The sequence below is a fragment of the Bufo gargarizans genome, chromosome 6 (assembly GCF_014858855.1).
Source record: "Bufo gargarizans isolate SCDJY-AF-19 chromosome 6, ASM1485885v1, whole genome shotgun sequence".
NCBI lineage: Eukaryota > Metazoa > Chordata > Amphibia > Anura > Bufonidae > Bufo > Bufo gargarizans.
In genome coordinates, this window is record NC_058085.1 from 327,302,455 (window position 1) to 327,320,695 (window position 18,241).

General features: G+C 45.6%; 1 protein-coding gene across 1 annotated transcript in view; it reads left to right on the forward strand.

Moving 5' to 3' along the window:
• The first annotated feature begins 740 nt into the window (after nucleotides 1–740).
• The window catches only part of ACTR1A (actin related protein 1A), a 28,293-nt gene continuing 10,792 nt past the window's right edge, over nucleotides 741–18,241 (forward strand). Inside the window, exons 1-5 of the mRNA XM_044296066.1 lie at nucleotides 741–887; nucleotides 7,380–7,444; nucleotides 7,524–7,599; nucleotides 12,135–12,260; nucleotides 14,247–14,371. Of these exons, the coding sequence (XP_044152001.1) occupies nucleotides 840–887; nucleotides 7,380–7,444; nucleotides 7,524–7,599; nucleotides 12,135–12,260; nucleotides 14,247–14,371 (440 nt within the window). The 5' untranslated portion in view covers nucleotides 741–839. The remainder of the gene's footprint in view (nucleotides 888–7,379; nucleotides 7,445–7,523; nucleotides 7,600–12,134; nucleotides 12,261–14,246; nucleotides 14,372–18,241) is intronic.

Below are 18,241 nucleotides of genomic sequence, written 5' to 3' on the forward strand. Positions count from 1 at the left end.
CGGTCTGATCTGAGGTCTGATAGAGATTGGGGGTCTGATCTGAGGTCTGATAGGCCTCATGCACACGACCGTTGTTTTGGTCCGCAACCGAGTCGCAGTTTTTGCGGCTTGGATACGGACCCATTAACTTCAATGGGGCCACAAAAAGACGCAGACAGCACTCTGTGTGCTGTCAGCATCCGTTGCTCCATTCCGTGGTCCGCCAAAAAAATATAACCTGTCCTATTCTTGTCCGTTTTGCGGACAAGAATAGGCAGTTATATCAATGGCGGTCCGTGCCATTCCACAAATTGCAGAACGCACACGGCCCCCATCAATGTTTTGCGAATGCACAATTTGCGGACTGCAAAACACACAACGGTCGTGTGCATGAGGCCATAGACATTGAGGGTCTGATCTAAGGTCTGATAAAGATTGGGGGTCTCATCTGAGGTCTGGGAGGGGGGGGGCTGATAAAGATTGAGGCGGGTCTGATTAAACATTTCTTTTCTACTCAAATCAAATGACTAGGATTAAAAACGTATCTAAAGGAGCTTTCTGGTAAGTACATACATCATTTTAGATTACAATACAGTGAGAACTTTATTACAGGATAGGCCGCCTGACAGACATTCTATCCAGCAGGCCCCGTAACCATTAACCAGTGGGCGAACCCTGAACCGCCCCCTACAGAACAGAGAACACGACACGGATGGAACCGCATCGGCGCATGCGTCAACTATGGCAGGGCTTGGCGCATGCGTACTCGTTTCCGAGCGCCGTCCCGTCAAGTCGTTGGCTACGCAGGCGCAGAAGCAGCTGCAGCCGGCCCGTCAGCTCCTGCACAGGAGGAAGCCGCCATGGAGTCTTACGATGTGATCGCTAACCAGCCCGTGGTGATTGATAATGTGAGTATTTCAGAACGGCCGGCGTAGCTTCGGTTGTCCATCGCTGCACCAGGGTTTTGTGCTTAGTGATTGCTATCGGCTGTGCGGAGATTAATTTTTTCCCTTTGTCATTACAACCGCGCCCCTCCTGTCAGTCACAATGGCCAGGCTGCTGTGCCCTGCGCGGCTCGGAGGGGGTAGCAGAGTCCGGGCGGACGCGGGCACGTTCTCCCATAAGAACTCATAGATTTGTCTTTATTTTATGTCGGGTGTTTAGGGCAGAGGAGGCTGTGAAGGCTCAACCTAACCTGCTGCCGCGACAGAGCACGCCTAAAGCACCGAGGAGGCGTGGCGGACGGCGTTTTCTTGGCCTACGATTGGACGAGCTTGCTGTCAGTTACGCTTAGTGTAAGGGGCGGGAGTGGGTGATGTCAGCTGGCGGCGCCCTCGATTTTTATTGGTCGGGCACCTGAATGACAGCAGCTACGCTGTCTGTGATTGGTCTGTTTTAGGATTGGGCGGGGACAGAGTCAGGGTGTGGAAGGATGGGGATGACTGGTGTAAATAGGCCAAGCCCGTTATGTCTGTGGGTTTGGTTGATTTTAGGATGAAGTCATTCATTGCAGTGTGCCAGTGATTTGGCTTCTCTGGGGGCCCTGCCATGTGACTCCCCCAATATGTGCCCCCAATTATATTACAGGGTTACATAGCGACAGCGTCTCTCACATCAAGTGACTTTTATTTTTCCCCTTATTAAAATGTATCCTGACCACTTCCAGTAGGTGTAACTGAGCCTCGGCCTTGTGCGACACCTCCTGGCGGCAGTTTACAGCTCTCTCACATTATGGGGTAGACACCCCGAATATCTCTTATGTCTGTATTAAGGGGTGGTTTAAAAAGATGAGCTGGACTGTAGGAAATATGATTAAAAAAAAATAGATGCTCCCGTTACCTCATACTCTCTGCTGGTCTTTCAACACTTTAATGCAGTGATCGCTGGATTTAGCGCTCTTAGGCCGCGTTTACATTTCCGTGTCACGTCCCTGGAACAAAGCGTACGTGAAGATGTCCGTGTGTCATCTGTAATTCATGGAAGTTGCTCAGCTGCAAATTAATTTCCAAAGAATCCCCTATTAGTCTTCAGTGAAAAATGTACGCAACACGGATGCCATCCGTGTTGTGTCGGTGATTTTCACGCACCCATAGACTTCAATGGGCGTGCTAGTTGGTCCGCATCACGGATCAAGTAGTGCATGAGCCACGGTCGGTAAAAAAATAAAAATACCGAAATGTCAACAGACAGATTTAAATCAATGGGATCCTGTGCTGTCCGTGGAAAATGCGGACAGCACACGTTAGTGAAAAACGGAAATGTGAACTAGGCCTTATGTGTATGATGCAAAGAAAAAAGTGGTCGGCACCACACATGGACACCATCAAGGCCCAGCTCAGCGAAGGGCAACACAAAGGAGCGGCACTCAGTGAGGAAGGAACATGGTAATTAGAGATGAGCGGATTTCCACTTATGAAATTCGTTCACACTTCGCTTGTTGGTTAAAGCAGAATTTGCGTTATGGATTCAGTTACCACGGACCATAACGCAATTCTACGACGGAATGTGTAACGGAATGCCTTTAGAGGTATTCCGTTATTTATTCCGTCATAATAGAAGTCTATGGGCTGCAAAACGGATCCGTCCCGAGTCCGACTCCCATGCATAACGGAAACGGGAAGGATCTGTTTTGCAGTCCATAGACTTCTATTATGATGGAATAAATAACGGAATGCCTCTAATTGCCTCAGAGAATTGCGAATCCATAACGCAATTCTGCTTTTACCACCAAAAAGTGTGAACGAATTTAAAAATATGAAATTCGCTCATTTCTAATAGTAATGTGAAAATACAGCGAAACAGATATAGTCCACGGCACCCACCCGGTTCATAAGAAGGTCACTTTATTAGACACATGCAGGGAGCAATACTCAGCACATTCAGCCGGCCCACGGCCGTTTCATGTCGTGTGACTCTTTCTCAAGGCCTCTCGACGCGAAACGGCTGTTGGCCGGCTGAATGTGCTGAGTATTGCTCCCTGCATGTGTCTAATAAAGTGACCTCCTTATGTGGATCACCACTGAGGGCAGGGATTGGCAGGCAGTGGTCATATGGGCGCAGTGCTGCAGACTAAAAAAAATAAACAGGAGCCATTGGCTCCTAAACTGAAAAATGTAGGAGCCAAATAAAATTTTTAGTTGCCAAATTGAAAATATATATATGATAATAATAAAAAAAAAAACACTTGGAGAAGATGAGATGCAGGTCACCTGTAGTGAGCCAACACTACATATAGGAGAATACAGCACCACATACCTTCCAGTGACATCTCCTGTCATGTAGACCTTCTCTTTCCTCTTCTCCTCCTTTTGACCCAGACCTCCATGACAAATTCTTTCAGCGCATCTCATCTCTACAGAGTTTGTTACAGACACGTTAGATTTTTCCATCAACTCCCCCCTATCCTGGTGTCCCAACAATGTCATCCTGCTGCCACCCCCACCTCACTGCTGTGCATCCCGGCACAGGCGGGCGTAATGCTGTCATCACGCCCACTTGCACTGGGATTTCACTACCAAATAGACCTCAGGCCTGTAGCGTAGGTGATTGGCGGTGAGGCATGGAATTATTGGCTCCCATGCCCCGCCGCAATATTCAACTACAGTGCGGCAGCTCTGTCGCAAATGGCGACAAGGCTTGTCGCCATGTGCAAATTTTAAGGCACATTGGCAACGTCGCTGAACCCGGACATATCCCCATTTTCACCCAGGCAGGCCTCTTGATATGCGCATCGGAGCATTTCACGCAGGGCATAGGCATTTTCTGGAGATCCGGTGACGTACCGGGCTCTCCATAGGGTAAGCTAGGTGGAGGCTTCCTCCTAGCAGTGAGCCTGGTGACGCCACCTGCACTGATGGATGGGCTTTAGCGCTGCGCTAGTCTGTAAAACGGCTAGGGCAGTGCTAAATCCCACCCATAAGTGCCAGTGACGTTACCAAACACACTGCTAGGCAGAAGCTCCAGCCTATCAGTGAGAAATGTAAACAAAAAAGTCCTGGCCTTGTGCGATACAGAGCAAGGGAGAGCATCGGAACATGAAATGCTCCGATGCTCATATCAGAGGGGCTGCCTGGGTGAAGTATTGCTGACCTATCCTCAGGATAGGTCTTAATATCTGATTGTTGGGGGGCTAACTCCTGGCACCTCCGCCAATCCGCTGTAATAAAAAGGCCGCCTCTCTTCATTGTGTGCTGCGCCAGTGATGTCACGGTCATCAGTCACATGGCCCTGGATCAGCTCAGTCCCATTCAAGTGAAGGCTTGAAAAATCACCAATAGCAGATCATCACCTCGTGTTAATTATTGCGATTTACATATAATGAATCCTTTGGTGGAGGGCATTCAACTGTGGACACCTTACCTCATGCACCATCCAGCTTGGCGTCTCGTAATTCAATTTGCGCATGCTCAACATATCACTTCTTCCCCGTCATTAACAGCTGCATCACATGATCATCTAGTGATCACATGATCATCTAGCTCCTCCTCAGCCGATTCACCGCCGCACTGGCCCATATATAACTCACAGCGCCTCTATTCTAAGGATAGGTCATCGGTATTGTACTTCTTAAATTGCCTTTAACAGGGAAGTATTGGTAATTTCTTGCGGATTCATTGTAGCAATGCTTAAAACGGACAAGAATAGGACATGTTCTATTTTTTTTTTCAGGGCTACGGAACGGACATACGGATGCGGACAGCACACGGTGTGCTATCCGCATTTTTTGCAGACCCATTGAAATTAATGGATCCGCATCCTATCCGCAAAAAAAACTGAACGGACACAGAAACAAACAACGTTCATGTGCATGTATCCTCAGGCTACATGCACACAACCTTATGGCCCCTTTCACACGGGCGAGTATTCCGCGCGGATGCGATGCGTGAGTTGAACGCATTGCACCCGCACTGAATCCCGACCCATTCATTTCTATGGGGCTGCTCACATGAGCGGTGATTTTCACGCATCACTTCTGCGTTGCGTGAAAATCGCAGCATGCTCTATTTTGTGCGTTTTTCACGTAACGCAGGCCCCATAGAAATGAATGGGGTTGCATGAAAATCGCAAGCGCGGATGCGGTGCGATTTTTCACGCACGGTTGCTAGGAGACGATCGGGATGGAGACCCGATCATCATTATTTTCCCTTATAACATGGTTATAAGGGAAAATAATAGCATTCTGAATACAGAATGCATAGTACAATAGCGCTGAAGGGGTTAAAAAATATTTTAACTCCCCTCAATCCACTTGCTCGCGCAGCTGGCATCTCTTCTGTCTTCTTTCTTTGCTGTGTGCAGGAACAGGACCTGTGGTGACGTCACTCCGGTCATCACATGATCTTTTACCATGGTGATGGATCATGTGATGACCGGAGTGACATCACCACAGGTCCTGTTCCTGCACACAGCAAAGAAAGAAGACAGAAGAGATGCCAGCTGCGCGATCAAGTGGATTAAGGTGAGTTAAATTATTATTATTTTTTTTAACCCCTCCAGCGCTATTGTACTATGCATTCTGTATTCAGAATGCTATTATTTTCCCTTATAACCATGTTAGGCTACTTTCACATTAGCGTTCGGGGCTCCGCTTGTGAGTTCTGTTTGAAGGCTCTCAAAAGCGTCCCCGAACGCATCCATACTGCCCTAATGCGGATCCGCTCAGAATGCATCAGTCTGGCACTGTTTGTCCTCCACTCCGCTCAGCAGGCGGACACCTGAACGCTGCTTGCAGCATTCGGGTGTCCGCCTGGCCGTGCGGAGGCAAACTGATCCGTCCAGACTTACAATGTAAGTCAATGGGGACGGATCCGTTTGAATTTGACACAATATGGCTCCATTTTCAAACGGATCCGTCCCCCATTGACTTTCAATGTAAAGTCTGGACGGATCTGTCTGCGGCTACTTTCACACTTAGAATTTTCTCTAAACTAAAATGCAGACGGATCCGTTCTGAACGGATCCCATCGTCTGCATTATATGAGCGGATCCGTCTGTGCAGACACCAGACGGATCCGCTCTGAACGCAAGTGTTAAAGTAGCCTTATAAGGGAAAATAATACAATCTACAGAACACTGATCCCTTGGGTACCAAACATGCAGATTTTTCTCATGTGAGCATTACAATGTTTTGCACTCGCGCGGAAAAATCGCGCCTGTTCCCGCAACGCACCCGCATCTTATCCGGCAACGCCCGTCTGAAAGAGGCCTATGTGTTTTGAGGTCCAATTTTTTTTGCTGGCCTACGGAATGGCCATACTGATGCGGACAGCACACAGTGTGCTGTCCACATTTTTTGCGGACCCATTGAAATGAATAGGTCCGCATCCTATCCACAAAAAGAAACGGAACGGACACGGAAACAAACAACGTTCGTGTGCATGTAGCCTTAATCTCATTTAAAAGGAGACATCCACTAAAACTTCCGCTATGTCTTAGACTCAGGTGAGAAGGTCATGAAGCCTGATTTCCAGAATGAATAGTTTCTATAGAAAGCTACCATCCCTTTGGAGCCGCCCTAAGATTTTTGTTAGTTCTCACAAACACGACCGTGTATTTTTTTTTCTTCTGCATCCGATTTGCAGTTTTTTGCTGATCAGATGCGGACCTGTTCATTTCAGTGGGGCCGCAAAAAGTCTGGACAGCACGCCATATGCTGTCCATATCCGTATACCCGTGTGGCCATTCTGCAAAAAGGATAGAACATGTCCTAGTCTTGTCCGCTGTTAGTAGCTCTACAATACGACCCGCAGAAAGAGTGGGATACACACAGAGGGCTTATGACGAGTCTGTCATTGATTATGTGACATCCTGAATCATACTGGTTTCCCAGCCATCCACTACTTGTATATAGTAACTGTGGGGACAGTGGACGTCCCCTATGCTGGTTCACAATTGAAAAGATTAGCAGTCCTGTGCAAGCAAAGAGGTTCCAGTGTCCATGGTCTACAACAGGTATAGCCAACCTGCGGCCCTCCAGCTGTTGTACAACTCCCACTATGCCCTGCTGTAGGCCGATAGCTGTAGACAGTCTGGGGATGCTGGGAGTTGTAGCTGGCGAGCCTCAGGTTGGCCATCCCTGGTCTACAAGATAATTAGTGGGGCACTATCCTATTCATATTTGGATCTCTTGCTAATGGTTCATTTCCAGTCACGGTTAGCACAATCACTGTATTCAACATTTTGTTAAAGGGCTTTCCTGTTAACAACATTTATTATCCAGTGCCCGCCCATTAGTGGCGGTAACGTCACCGGGCACACCGCTAGGCGGAAGCCTAGAAGTAAAAAGGTAAAGAAACAGCCCTTGCCCTGGAACACCTTTAAATGTATAACATGTAATTGCTGTTCATGCGCTTCCTTAACCTGTTCTTGATGCTTATGATCTAATCTTATGTTCTTCTTAGGGCTCTGGGGTGATAAAAGCTGGATTTGCAGGTGATCAGATCCCGAAATATTGTTTTCCAAACTAGTGAGTACGATTTTATTACGTTGATATACATTTCTCTACCCCGTCCGTACCTGTGTAACAGTGTTGTCTTCTCCCTTAGTGTGGGCCGACCTAAGCATATTAGAGTCATGGCGGGTGCCCTGGAAGGAGACTTATTTATTGGACCAAAGGCAGAGGTAAGACAACTTCATGTGGTGGGCTGCTCTGGGCTACCTGTTCTCTGGTCCAGGGCCTCATAAGCCAGAACATAACAACGCGGCCAGCTTCAACCAGCTGATCATCGGGCATGTCAGGAGTTGGATCCCCTGACCTATCTTGAGGCTAGGTCATCTGTAACTGCAGCCTGGACAATCCCTTTAATCCCTGTTCACACCTGTGTCAGGGGCCTCTGTTGTAGATATTGTTTACCTGAAAAATAAGGCTGCATGGAGGCCTAGGCCTGTGTCACATTTGCATTGTTATTTCCGGTTCTTCTATCCGCCAGAGGATCTCAAAACCGGAATTAAACGGTATTTGAACATCAGGATGCATCCGTTCCGTTACGATGCGGTTCTGTTAAATCAAAACGGAACGAACCAGATCCGTCACTAAATACAATGAAAGTGAATGGGTGACGGATTCTAAAAAAAAAACGGATCTGTCACCATTGACTTACATTGCTTTTAGTGACGGATCAGTTTTTTCCTGTTTCTATGATCGGACACAAAACCGCAGCTTGCGTCCAGTCACAAAACGGAATGCTGAGGGGGGCAGAAGACGTCCTGATGCATCCTGAACGGATCTCTTTCCATTCAGAATGCATCAGGACTAATTGGAACCGTTTTTTTTTTCCGGTTTTGAGATACCAGAAAACAAGAACGCAAGTGTGAAAGTAGCCTTAGCTTGTTCCACGATCCACGAACTTTTTTTTCTTTTGTATCCACACCTTTGTTTTGAAGGGGTTGTCTTACCTATGAAAATTATTTAGAAAAGCCCCAAAAATGTAAAAAAAAAAAAAACATACTGTCCCTTACCGATCCTTTGACAGAGAATTAGAAAGCATTGAAACAGAGGAACAAAGGATCGGTAAGGGAAAGTATGTTTATTTTTTATTTTTTGGGGGGACTTTTCTAAATGGTGCCTCTCAATCCACAGGAAATCTAAGGCTTTAGGTGTGTTGAAAGGGACCAGGGAGTAAAACCAGCCTTCTGAGGGCAGACATAGGAAAAAGAATTAGGTGTGGTGAGGTAAAGGCCCATACGTCAGCAGAAGAGTAAGTAGAGACGCGGAATAGGCGTGTCTGTGCCCCTTTATAATGCTGGTTATCAGTGGGCATATTAACCCCATTTAGACTATAACTGTTTGGGTGGTCAGCATATAACTCTGCAAGGACAGCTATGGGAGTGGAGAACCTGCTGTCAGTGACAGCCGGGCTCCCATTAGAGAAGCCAGGGACAGGTTTTTACCATCCCTGCCTTTTTCTCCCTGTCGTCCCCAGTTACAGGAGAAATCTGCAATAAAAATTTTATGTAAAAAATGGAGTACAGCGGCTCACCCCTGTTATGTATGGATAGGTGCTCACCCTCAGGTCCTACCCTCAGGACCAGTGAAGAATATTGTACCGTGTAAATGAACGAGGGGGCACACTCAAGAGGGAAACACTGACTGGATGTATCAAGTTATTTAATGTATTAAAAATGTATTAAAAACCAACCCTTAAAATACACATAAAACATACATCAAATGATAAAATACGTGATATGCAGCATTAGCAATATAGAAACAATATCTCCTTTGTGGTCAATATAGCAGCCGACGCACTGCTGTATGTGTAGGTGGACAAACACAATAGTAACAGCAGTGTCCAAATTCCAATTGAGATAAATGTAGCAATTCTATATTGGATAATGTTCCAATTCTATATATAGATAGTATTCCAATTAGAAAATATGGTGTGGACGTCAGAATCGACAGCTCAAATGTCCCGTACCTTTCAACAAATGCGGCACTATACCACTTGGGGTAATGATTCCGCGACTTAGATGGGGCGCAGATTTTATGCCAATGTCCGGTACTCAAAATATGTAGAGATGCGTGTAACAGCCTCCAAGTTACTCACAGTTTCTTGCCGCTGTAGTGTTCCAGTCTCCCCCTTCCTTGCTGCGTAACTGCAGCGCTGATCTCCCAGATGGCCGTGGCGTCCCACGTGACCTGGTCTCTTGGGTTCCGGGTTGACGCTTGTATGACGTCACTACTATGCGGCAGTAGCTTTGCGGCGGTAACTTTGATTATGGAGGTGAATCGTTGAATCGCTGAACTTTGAAAGTATGCTAATATATAGCTTTTATTCTTCGCTTGGAATCCACGCACTCTGAATTGCCAGACGCGTTTCAGGGTCTTGCACCCCTTCCTCAGTGGCCACCGAGTGAGTGGATTCTCACTCCTTATGTATGGTGTTGTCCCACCCATCATTAAGCTCTCTAGTGCTTGTTTGAATATGTGGGATGGATTTCATTGCTGCTTTTCTTATTATGGTTCAAAATAAAACATTAAAATAACACTAAAATTCATAAATATTATACCCAAATATTCAATATATTGTACTATTTTATAAAAACAGCTTTGTGGATAAACTGCAAGGTCACAACATCATTTTTAGGAAAACCGCATCAAAACCGCATCAGTGTGAATTGCGTTTTATATGCGGTTTTTATCCAACAGGATCAAAAATACTCTTTTCCTAGAAAATTCAACCAGAAACACATCAATATATAATTGTTTAATACAAAAACACAAAAATTACATCAAACAATTATATATTGATGTGTTTCTGGTTGAATTTTCTAGGAAAAGAGTATTTTTGATCCTGTTGGATAAAAACCGCATATAAAACGCAATTCACACTGATGCGGTTTTGATGCGGTTTTCCTAAAAATGATGTTGTGACCTTGCAGTTTATCCACAAAGCTGTTTTTATAAAATAGTACAATATATTGAATATTTGGGTATAATATTTATGAATTTTAGTGTTATTTTAATGTTTTATTTTGAACCATAATAAGAAAAGCAGCAATGAAATCCATCCCACATATTCAAACAAGCACTAGAGAGCTTAATGATGGGTGGGACAACACCATACATAAGGAGTGAGAATCCACTCACTCGGTGGCCACTGAGGAAGGGGTGCAAGACCCTGAAACGCGTCTGGCAATTCAGAGTGCGTGGATTCCAAGCGAAGAATAAAAGCTATATATTAGCATACTTTCAAAGTTCAGCGATTCAACGATTCACCTCCATAATCAAAGTTACCGCCGCAAAGCTACTGCCGCATAGTAGTGACGTCATACAAGCGTCAACCCGGAACCCAAGAGACCAGGTCACGTGGGACGCCACGGCCATCTGGGAGATCAGCGCTGCAGTTACGCAGCAAGGAAGGGGGAGACTGGAACACTACAGCGGCAAGAAACTGTGAGTAACTTGGAGGCTGTTACACGCATCTCTACATATTTTGAGTACCGGACATTGGCATAAAATCTGCGCCCCATCTAAGTCGCGGAATTATTACCCCAAGTGGTATAGTGCCGCATTTGTTGAAAGGTACGGGACATTTGAGCTGTCGATTCTGACGTCCACACCATATTTTCTAATTGGAATACTATCTATATATAGAATTGGAACATTATCTAATATAGAATTGCTACATTTATCTCAATTGGAATTTGGACACTGCTGTTATTATTGTGTTTGTCCACCTACACATACAGCAGTGCGTCGGCTGCTATATTGACCACAAAGGAGACATTGTTTCTATATTGCTAATGCTGCATATCACGTATTTTATCATTTGATGTATGTTTTATGTGTATTTTAAGGGTTTGTTTTTAATACATTTTTAATACATTAAATAACTTGATACATCCAGTCAGTGTTTCCCTCTTGAGTGTGCCCCCTCGTTCATTTACACGGTACAATAAAAATTTTATGTTGAATGCCCCCTAGAAGTTTTGCAAAGTGTAAAAATAAAAGATAATGGAAAAAAACAACAACAACATTAAAGCTTGTAGCCCTGCCCTCAGCAACCATAACCCACACATCCCATATATCAAAATGACCTTTACAGAAAGGGAACATGATTTAAAAAAAAGTATTTTAAAAATGTGAAAAATAGGCAATTTTTCTTACTTTGTCAACTCTTTTTTTAAAGAATTTTTACAGTTTACTAAAATAAAAATAAAATCCCATATGTCACCCAAAAAATGTGCAAAAATTATTTACATACCCAGACGGGGAAAAAATTCTGTGTCTTTCAAAGACGTGTGTACTAAAAAACTGGAAAATGCAATTTTCGTGTTAGCAGTTTTCTCCCCTGTTCTCATTACTGCATCCTGGCTGAACGTCCTGTTTTCCACAGCTTCCTGTTGGGTTGGCGAACCAATCCCAGCATGTTTTGCTCTGTAATATTTCACAGGGCTTGCTCCTAACATGGAGAGGGGAGGTGTAGGGGGTGTGACAGTGTGGCAGCAGAGCACCACCTATACAGGGAATCTCTCCACTTGTCCTCTATGAGGGCAGCATAAGCTAGTGATGGGCACACTGATTCCAGCGCTCTCTCCATTGTGTGTGTGCGGAAAATGTCATTTCTGAGAAATGCACCATTTTATTAGCTGCAGCGCTGGCATTGTGCTCTGTGGAGGAGTTTTCATGAACTGTGGGGATATGTAATCTTCTCCAGGAACACAGAGGGCTTCTGTCTATTCGATATCCGATGGAACACGGGATTGTCAAAGACTGGAACGACATGGAACGTATCTGGCAGTATGTCTACTCAAAGGATCAGCTGCAGACCTTTTCTGAAGAGGTAAGTGGACCTTTTTAAAAACTAAGTGCATTTACCTGGCAAATCTGTTTGCAAAACAGGGAAAATCTGGAGCAGCCAGATAACATTGGTGTAAACCTGTATGCTGGGACCGCCACTGCTTACCATGAGGATCTACAGAACACCTGAAGCCTTTCTGCTCTTCTAGCAGATTTCTATCTCTTTACCAGCTAAATCTAGCTATGCTCATTAAAGGGGTTGTGAAAGAAAGGCTTGTGATGCGCCATCGATGTCAACATCTGGTTTGACCTGGCCACAATGGCGACTGGGATCCCCTTGCAATCATGTGACTATTTGTCTTAAGGGGAATCGGTCACCGCCGCAGCTAATCACCAACTGTATGTTGACATCTATAAAGCCCAACTGAGCATCACAGGCCTGCAGGAGAAGGAGCAGGGAAGCATGTAAGGCTACTTTCACACTAGCGTTCGATCGGATCCGTTCTGAACGGATCCGCTCATATTAATGCAGACGGTGGCTCCGTTCAGAACGGATCCGTCTGCATTATATTGTCAAAAAATGTCTAAGTGTGAAATTAGCCTGAACGGATCCGTCCAGACTTTTACATTGAAAGTCAATGGGGGACGGATCTGTTTGAAGATTGAGCCATATTGTGGCATCTTCAAACGGATCCATCCCCATTGACTTACATTGTAAGTCTGGACGGATCCGCACGCCTCCGCACGGCCAGGCGGACACCCGAACGCTGCAAGCAGCGTTCGGGTGTCCGCCTGCTGAGCGGAGGCTGAACGCCGCCAGACTGATGCATTCTGAGCGGATCCGTGTCCACTCAGAATGCAGTGGGGCTGGACGGAAGCGTTTGGGTCCGCTCGTGAGCCCCTTCAAACGGAGCTCACAAGCGGACAGCCGAACGCTAGTGTGAAAGTAGCCTAAGTAGGCCAAAAACTCCCCCATTTTTGCACAATCCCTTTAAAGGGCTTCTGTCACCCCACTAAACTCATTTTTATTTTTATTTTTTGTGTACTTATAATCCCTATCCTGCGATATTGCCATACATTATGTTATTAATAAATTTTCGTTCAGTAGATTTAGCAAAAAATGTACTTTTAATGATATGCTAATTACCTGTCTACCAGCAAGTAGGGCGTCTACTTGCTGGTAGCAGCCGCAGAAAACCGCCCCCTCCTCCTGTTGATTGACAGGGCCAGCCGTGTTCTTCTCCTTCGGCCGGCCCTGTCAGCATTTCAAAATACGCGCGCCTGTGTTGATTCGGCGCAGGCGCTCTGAGATAAGGAGGCTCGCCTCCTCAGCACTTCCTCAGTGCGCCTGCGCCGATGACGTCACCGAAAGAGAAGACGTCATCGGCGCAGGCGCACTGAGGGAGTGCTGAGGAGGCGAGCCTCATTATCTCAGAGCATCTGCACCGAATCAACACAGGCGCGCGATTTTTGAAATGCTGACAGGGCCGGCCGGAGGAGGAGATCGCGGCTGGCCCTGTCAATCAACAGGAGGAGGGGGCGGTTTTCTGCGGCTGCTACCAGTGAGTAGACGCCCTACTTTCTGGTAGACAGGTAATTAGCATATCTTAAAAGTAAATTTTTTGCTAAATCTACTGAACGAAAATTATTAATAACATAATGTATGGCAATATCGCAGGATAGGGATTATAAGTACACAAAAAAAAAAAAAAGGAGTTTAGTGGGGTGACAGAAGCCCTTTAAGTTGATGCTGGCCAAACCCACCTTTTTTGGTGGGACCAGTTGACTATCTAATATGAATGGGGACCCTCCCGACATTCCCCTAGCGGCAGATATTGGAGAGAGAAAAATCTAGCTGCTGGATTTTAACATTTCCCATTATTTTGTTATATAATATGTATATCAAAATGTAAAAAAACTGAGAACTCAGAATATAAAATGAAAGTGGAGCAGGCATTGGTGGCCCGCTCCACGTGTTTTTCTTGTCTCCAGTCCCCATGTGCTTCTTTTCTGTTTCTCATTTCTCCAGCATCCCGTTCTGCTCACAGAAGCCCCCTTGAACCCACGGAAAAACCGTGAACGAGCGGCTGAAGTTTTCTTTGAGACGTTCAATGTTCCAGCTCTGTTCATCTCCATGCAAGCCGTCCTCAGCCTGTAAGTGACTTCTACACACCCACGTACATACCTGGTAATACTGCTCCGCAATGTGAGAAAATGACTCGCAAGTAAACAGACAGGTGATAGGAGACAGGGCGATGTTTTATTGTTGGCATTACAGGCGCCATTGTCACATTTTACTTCGTACTAACAATACAGCAAAACCTGCTGAGAATCCTGCTGTAAATTGCATTTTCAGTATCTGAACCCTTAGGTTAGGCTACTTTCACACCTGCGTTAGGTGCGGATCCGTCTGATATCTGCACAGACGGATCCGCACCTATAATGCAAACGCTTGTATCCGTTCAGAACGGATCCGTTTGCATTACCTTGAACAAACAAACATGATAATGCAAACTGATCCGTTTTGACTTACATTGAAAGTCAATGGAAGGCGGATCCATTTTTAATTGCACCATATTGTGTCGGTGAAAATGGATCCGTCCCCATTGACTTACATTGTAAGTCAGGACGGATCCATTTGGCTCTGCATCGTCAGGCGGACATCAAAACGCTGCAAGCAGCGTTTTGGTTTCCGCCTCCAGAGCGGAATGGAGGCTGAACGGAGGCAAACTGATGCATTCTGAACGGATCCTTATCCATTCGGAATGCATTGGGGCTAAACTGATCCGTTTTGGGCCACTTGTGAGAGCCCTGAAACGGATCTCGCAAGCGGACCCAGAAACGCCAGTGTGAAAGTAGCCTTAGTTTCACACAAGCGTGTTCAGTTTGGGAAGCACAGTTTCTGTGATGGCTGCATTTCCCAGAACGAACACTGCCCCTCTGACCCTAACTCACAGCATAAAGAACACCTTGAGTACCGTACAGTAGACCTGCGGTCAGGCAGAAACTGACAGCATCATAGGTGGTTATTAAGCTGTGAGTTCAGGTCAGAGGAGCAGTTTTCGGTTCAGGAAATGCGGCCATCACACAGAGCGTGTTGCCCGAACCCAACACACTTGGGTGAAGGATTTTGATCCGAAGGATAGACCATCAATATCGGATTGGCAGGGGTGCAGGGTGTCAACTTTTGCCTTTTGGTTCTGGTGACAGAACCAATACAGCTCATTCCATTGTGTAGTGGATGGAGGTGATAACCGCAGTGCTGCTCCCGTTCACTTTAATAGGAGCCTGGTCTGTCCTCTGCACAATTGATGAAGCCTGTGTAGGTTTGGAGCCACTTTGGAACAGCTAATGGGTTGTGGTGCAAGGTGTCAGACTGCCACAGGTATTGATGACCTGTCTTGAGGAAAGGCCATCAATATAAAATTCCTAAAAAACTCACTTAAAGGGAATCTGTCAGCTCCAAAACATCCACCAAACTAGAGTAAGAGGTGTACAGTGTGAGTCAGATTATGTAATTTGTATCTACTCGCTTGCATTCTGACACTTCTCCCACAAACCAGCAGTAAAATGAATTGCGAGGACTGCTCTTTGAGTCCTCTCCTCTATGTGCGTGAGCTCAGGAGTCCCCTCCATGCATTTTACTGCTGGTTTGTTGGAACACCACATCGGAATGGAAGCGAGGATGAAGATAAAAATTACATCACCGGATTCTGCGACACTTACACTATACACCTCTTAGTCCTTGTTCACACGTCGGTTATTTGATCAGTTATTTCCATCAGTGATTGTGAGCCAAAACCAGGAGTGGATTGTACACAGAGATAAGATAAGATATAATGAAAAGATCTGCACCTGTTCTGTGTTTTTGACCCGCACCTGGTTTTGGCTCACAATAAGGCCTCATGCACACGACCATATGTATTTTGCGATCCGCGTGCATTCTGTATTTTGCGGGACAGAACAGCTGGCCCCTAATAGAACAGCCCTATCCTTGTCCGTAATGTGGACAATAATAGGACATGTTCTATTTTTTTGCAGAACAGACATGGACGGAAACGGAATGCACACGGAGTAACTTCCATTTTTTTTGAGGACCCATTGAAATGGATGGTTCCGTATACGGTCTGCAAAAAGACATAACGGACTTGATGGAAATAACTGATCAAAAAACTGACGCGTGAACAAGGCCTAAGGCTTCGTTCACATCACCGTTCAGCCTTTCCGTTCTCCTGCTCCGTTTAGGACGGATAAGCACATAACTGACGCCAAACGGAGTCAAACGGAGCCTTTAGGACCCCATAGACTATAATGGGGTCCGTTATGTTTCTGCTCAGAAGATGATTTTTAAGCGGAGACAAAAGTCCTGCATGCACAACTTTTGTCTCCGCTTAAAAATCATCTTCTGAGCGGAAACATAACGGACCCCATTATAGTCTATGGCGTCCTCAGGCTCCGTTTGGCTCAGTTTGGTGTCAGTTATGTGCCTTCTCCGTCCTAAACGGAGCAGGAGAACGGAAAGGCTGAACGGTGATGTGAACTAAGCCTTACTCTGGTTTGGGGGGAGGGGGTGGGGGGTTTCGGAGAGAAATGATTCCCTTTAAGTGGTTGTTCTATATGACAGTGATCTGATCCATACAACTCTCTACTCGGACAGGCTGCATCTGCTTGTGTGGAGGAATAGTCTGTCCATGATCCCTTCAAGTATTGATGAATTTGCTGGGAAACCTGGGTTTAGGCTTATGTGAATCGAGCTTCATATCATAGATCCGAAGTCGATTCGTAAAAAAACTTTATTGCTAATGCTCTTTCCGAGCAGTATTAAAATATATGGTCTCCTTGTAGGCAAACTTTGTCTCAGCCGAAGTTGCGCGAGGCTTCGGTGAATGACTACGGTATTCCCATCTGCACAATTATTTTGACACATCTCCTCACGCAGGCAGGGATCACCTTGCACGGCGGTTGATTCCTCTGTACAGTACGAGCTAGCCAGTAATCTTTCTTGTTGCACTTTGGATCCAGACCTTCCTTCCAGACAATCAGTGTTACGCCCTTTGTATAATAAGTTGCCCTGAAAGGTTTCTTTTTGTGTGAGATTTTGGAAGGATTCATCGATCATCAAGGGGCTGTATTCCACTGATCTGTCTTCCTGCAGAACGAGTGGCACTCATTTGCATCAGCTTGTTAGGCTACTTTCACACGGTCACGGATCAGCAAAAACACTTCTGTCATGATAATACAACCTGCTGCATCCGTAATGAACGGATCCGGTTGTATTATCTGTAACATAGGCAAAACAGATCCGTCTCTAAAACCGTTGTAAGTCAATGGGGGACAAATGCGTTTTCTTTTGTGTATCCATTGACTTGCATTGTGAGTCATGACGGATCCGTCTTGCTCCGCATTCCAAGGACGCACTCAGAAACGCTGCTTGCAGCACTTTTGTGTGCATCATAGGAACGCAATGAAACGGAGTGGAAAGCATTCTGGTGCACTCCGTTTCGTTCAGTTTTGTCCCCATTGACAATAAATGGGGACAAAACTGAATCGTTTTCCTCCGCTATTGAGATCCTATGACGGATCTCAATAGTGGAAAGGGAAAGCGCAGATGTGAAAGTAGCCTTACATTGGCTGTGGCATAGTATATGGGGGAGGAAGGATTGCCACCATGATTGTTCCTTCCCCTTTCAGTTGTTGTATCGATTATCAGCAGCACATCCTTGGTTACAAAGGGAAACGTGAAAGAATTGAATTTCGAAAACCGCTCCGTCTGTACATGGATGGACAATTTCTGCAATGTGTTGATGAGTGTGAGTGCCTGCCCATCTAATGTTCATGGCGGCTCTTGATTTTTTTATATATATTTTTCTAATCTCATTTACTTTCCTGGTACTGAATAAGGCCTCATGCACACGACCATTCCGTTTTTTGTTGTCCGCAATTCGCGGATCCGCAAAACACGGAAGCCGCCCGTGTGCCTGCTGCAATTTGCGGAACGGAACGGGCGGCCCATTGTAGAAATGC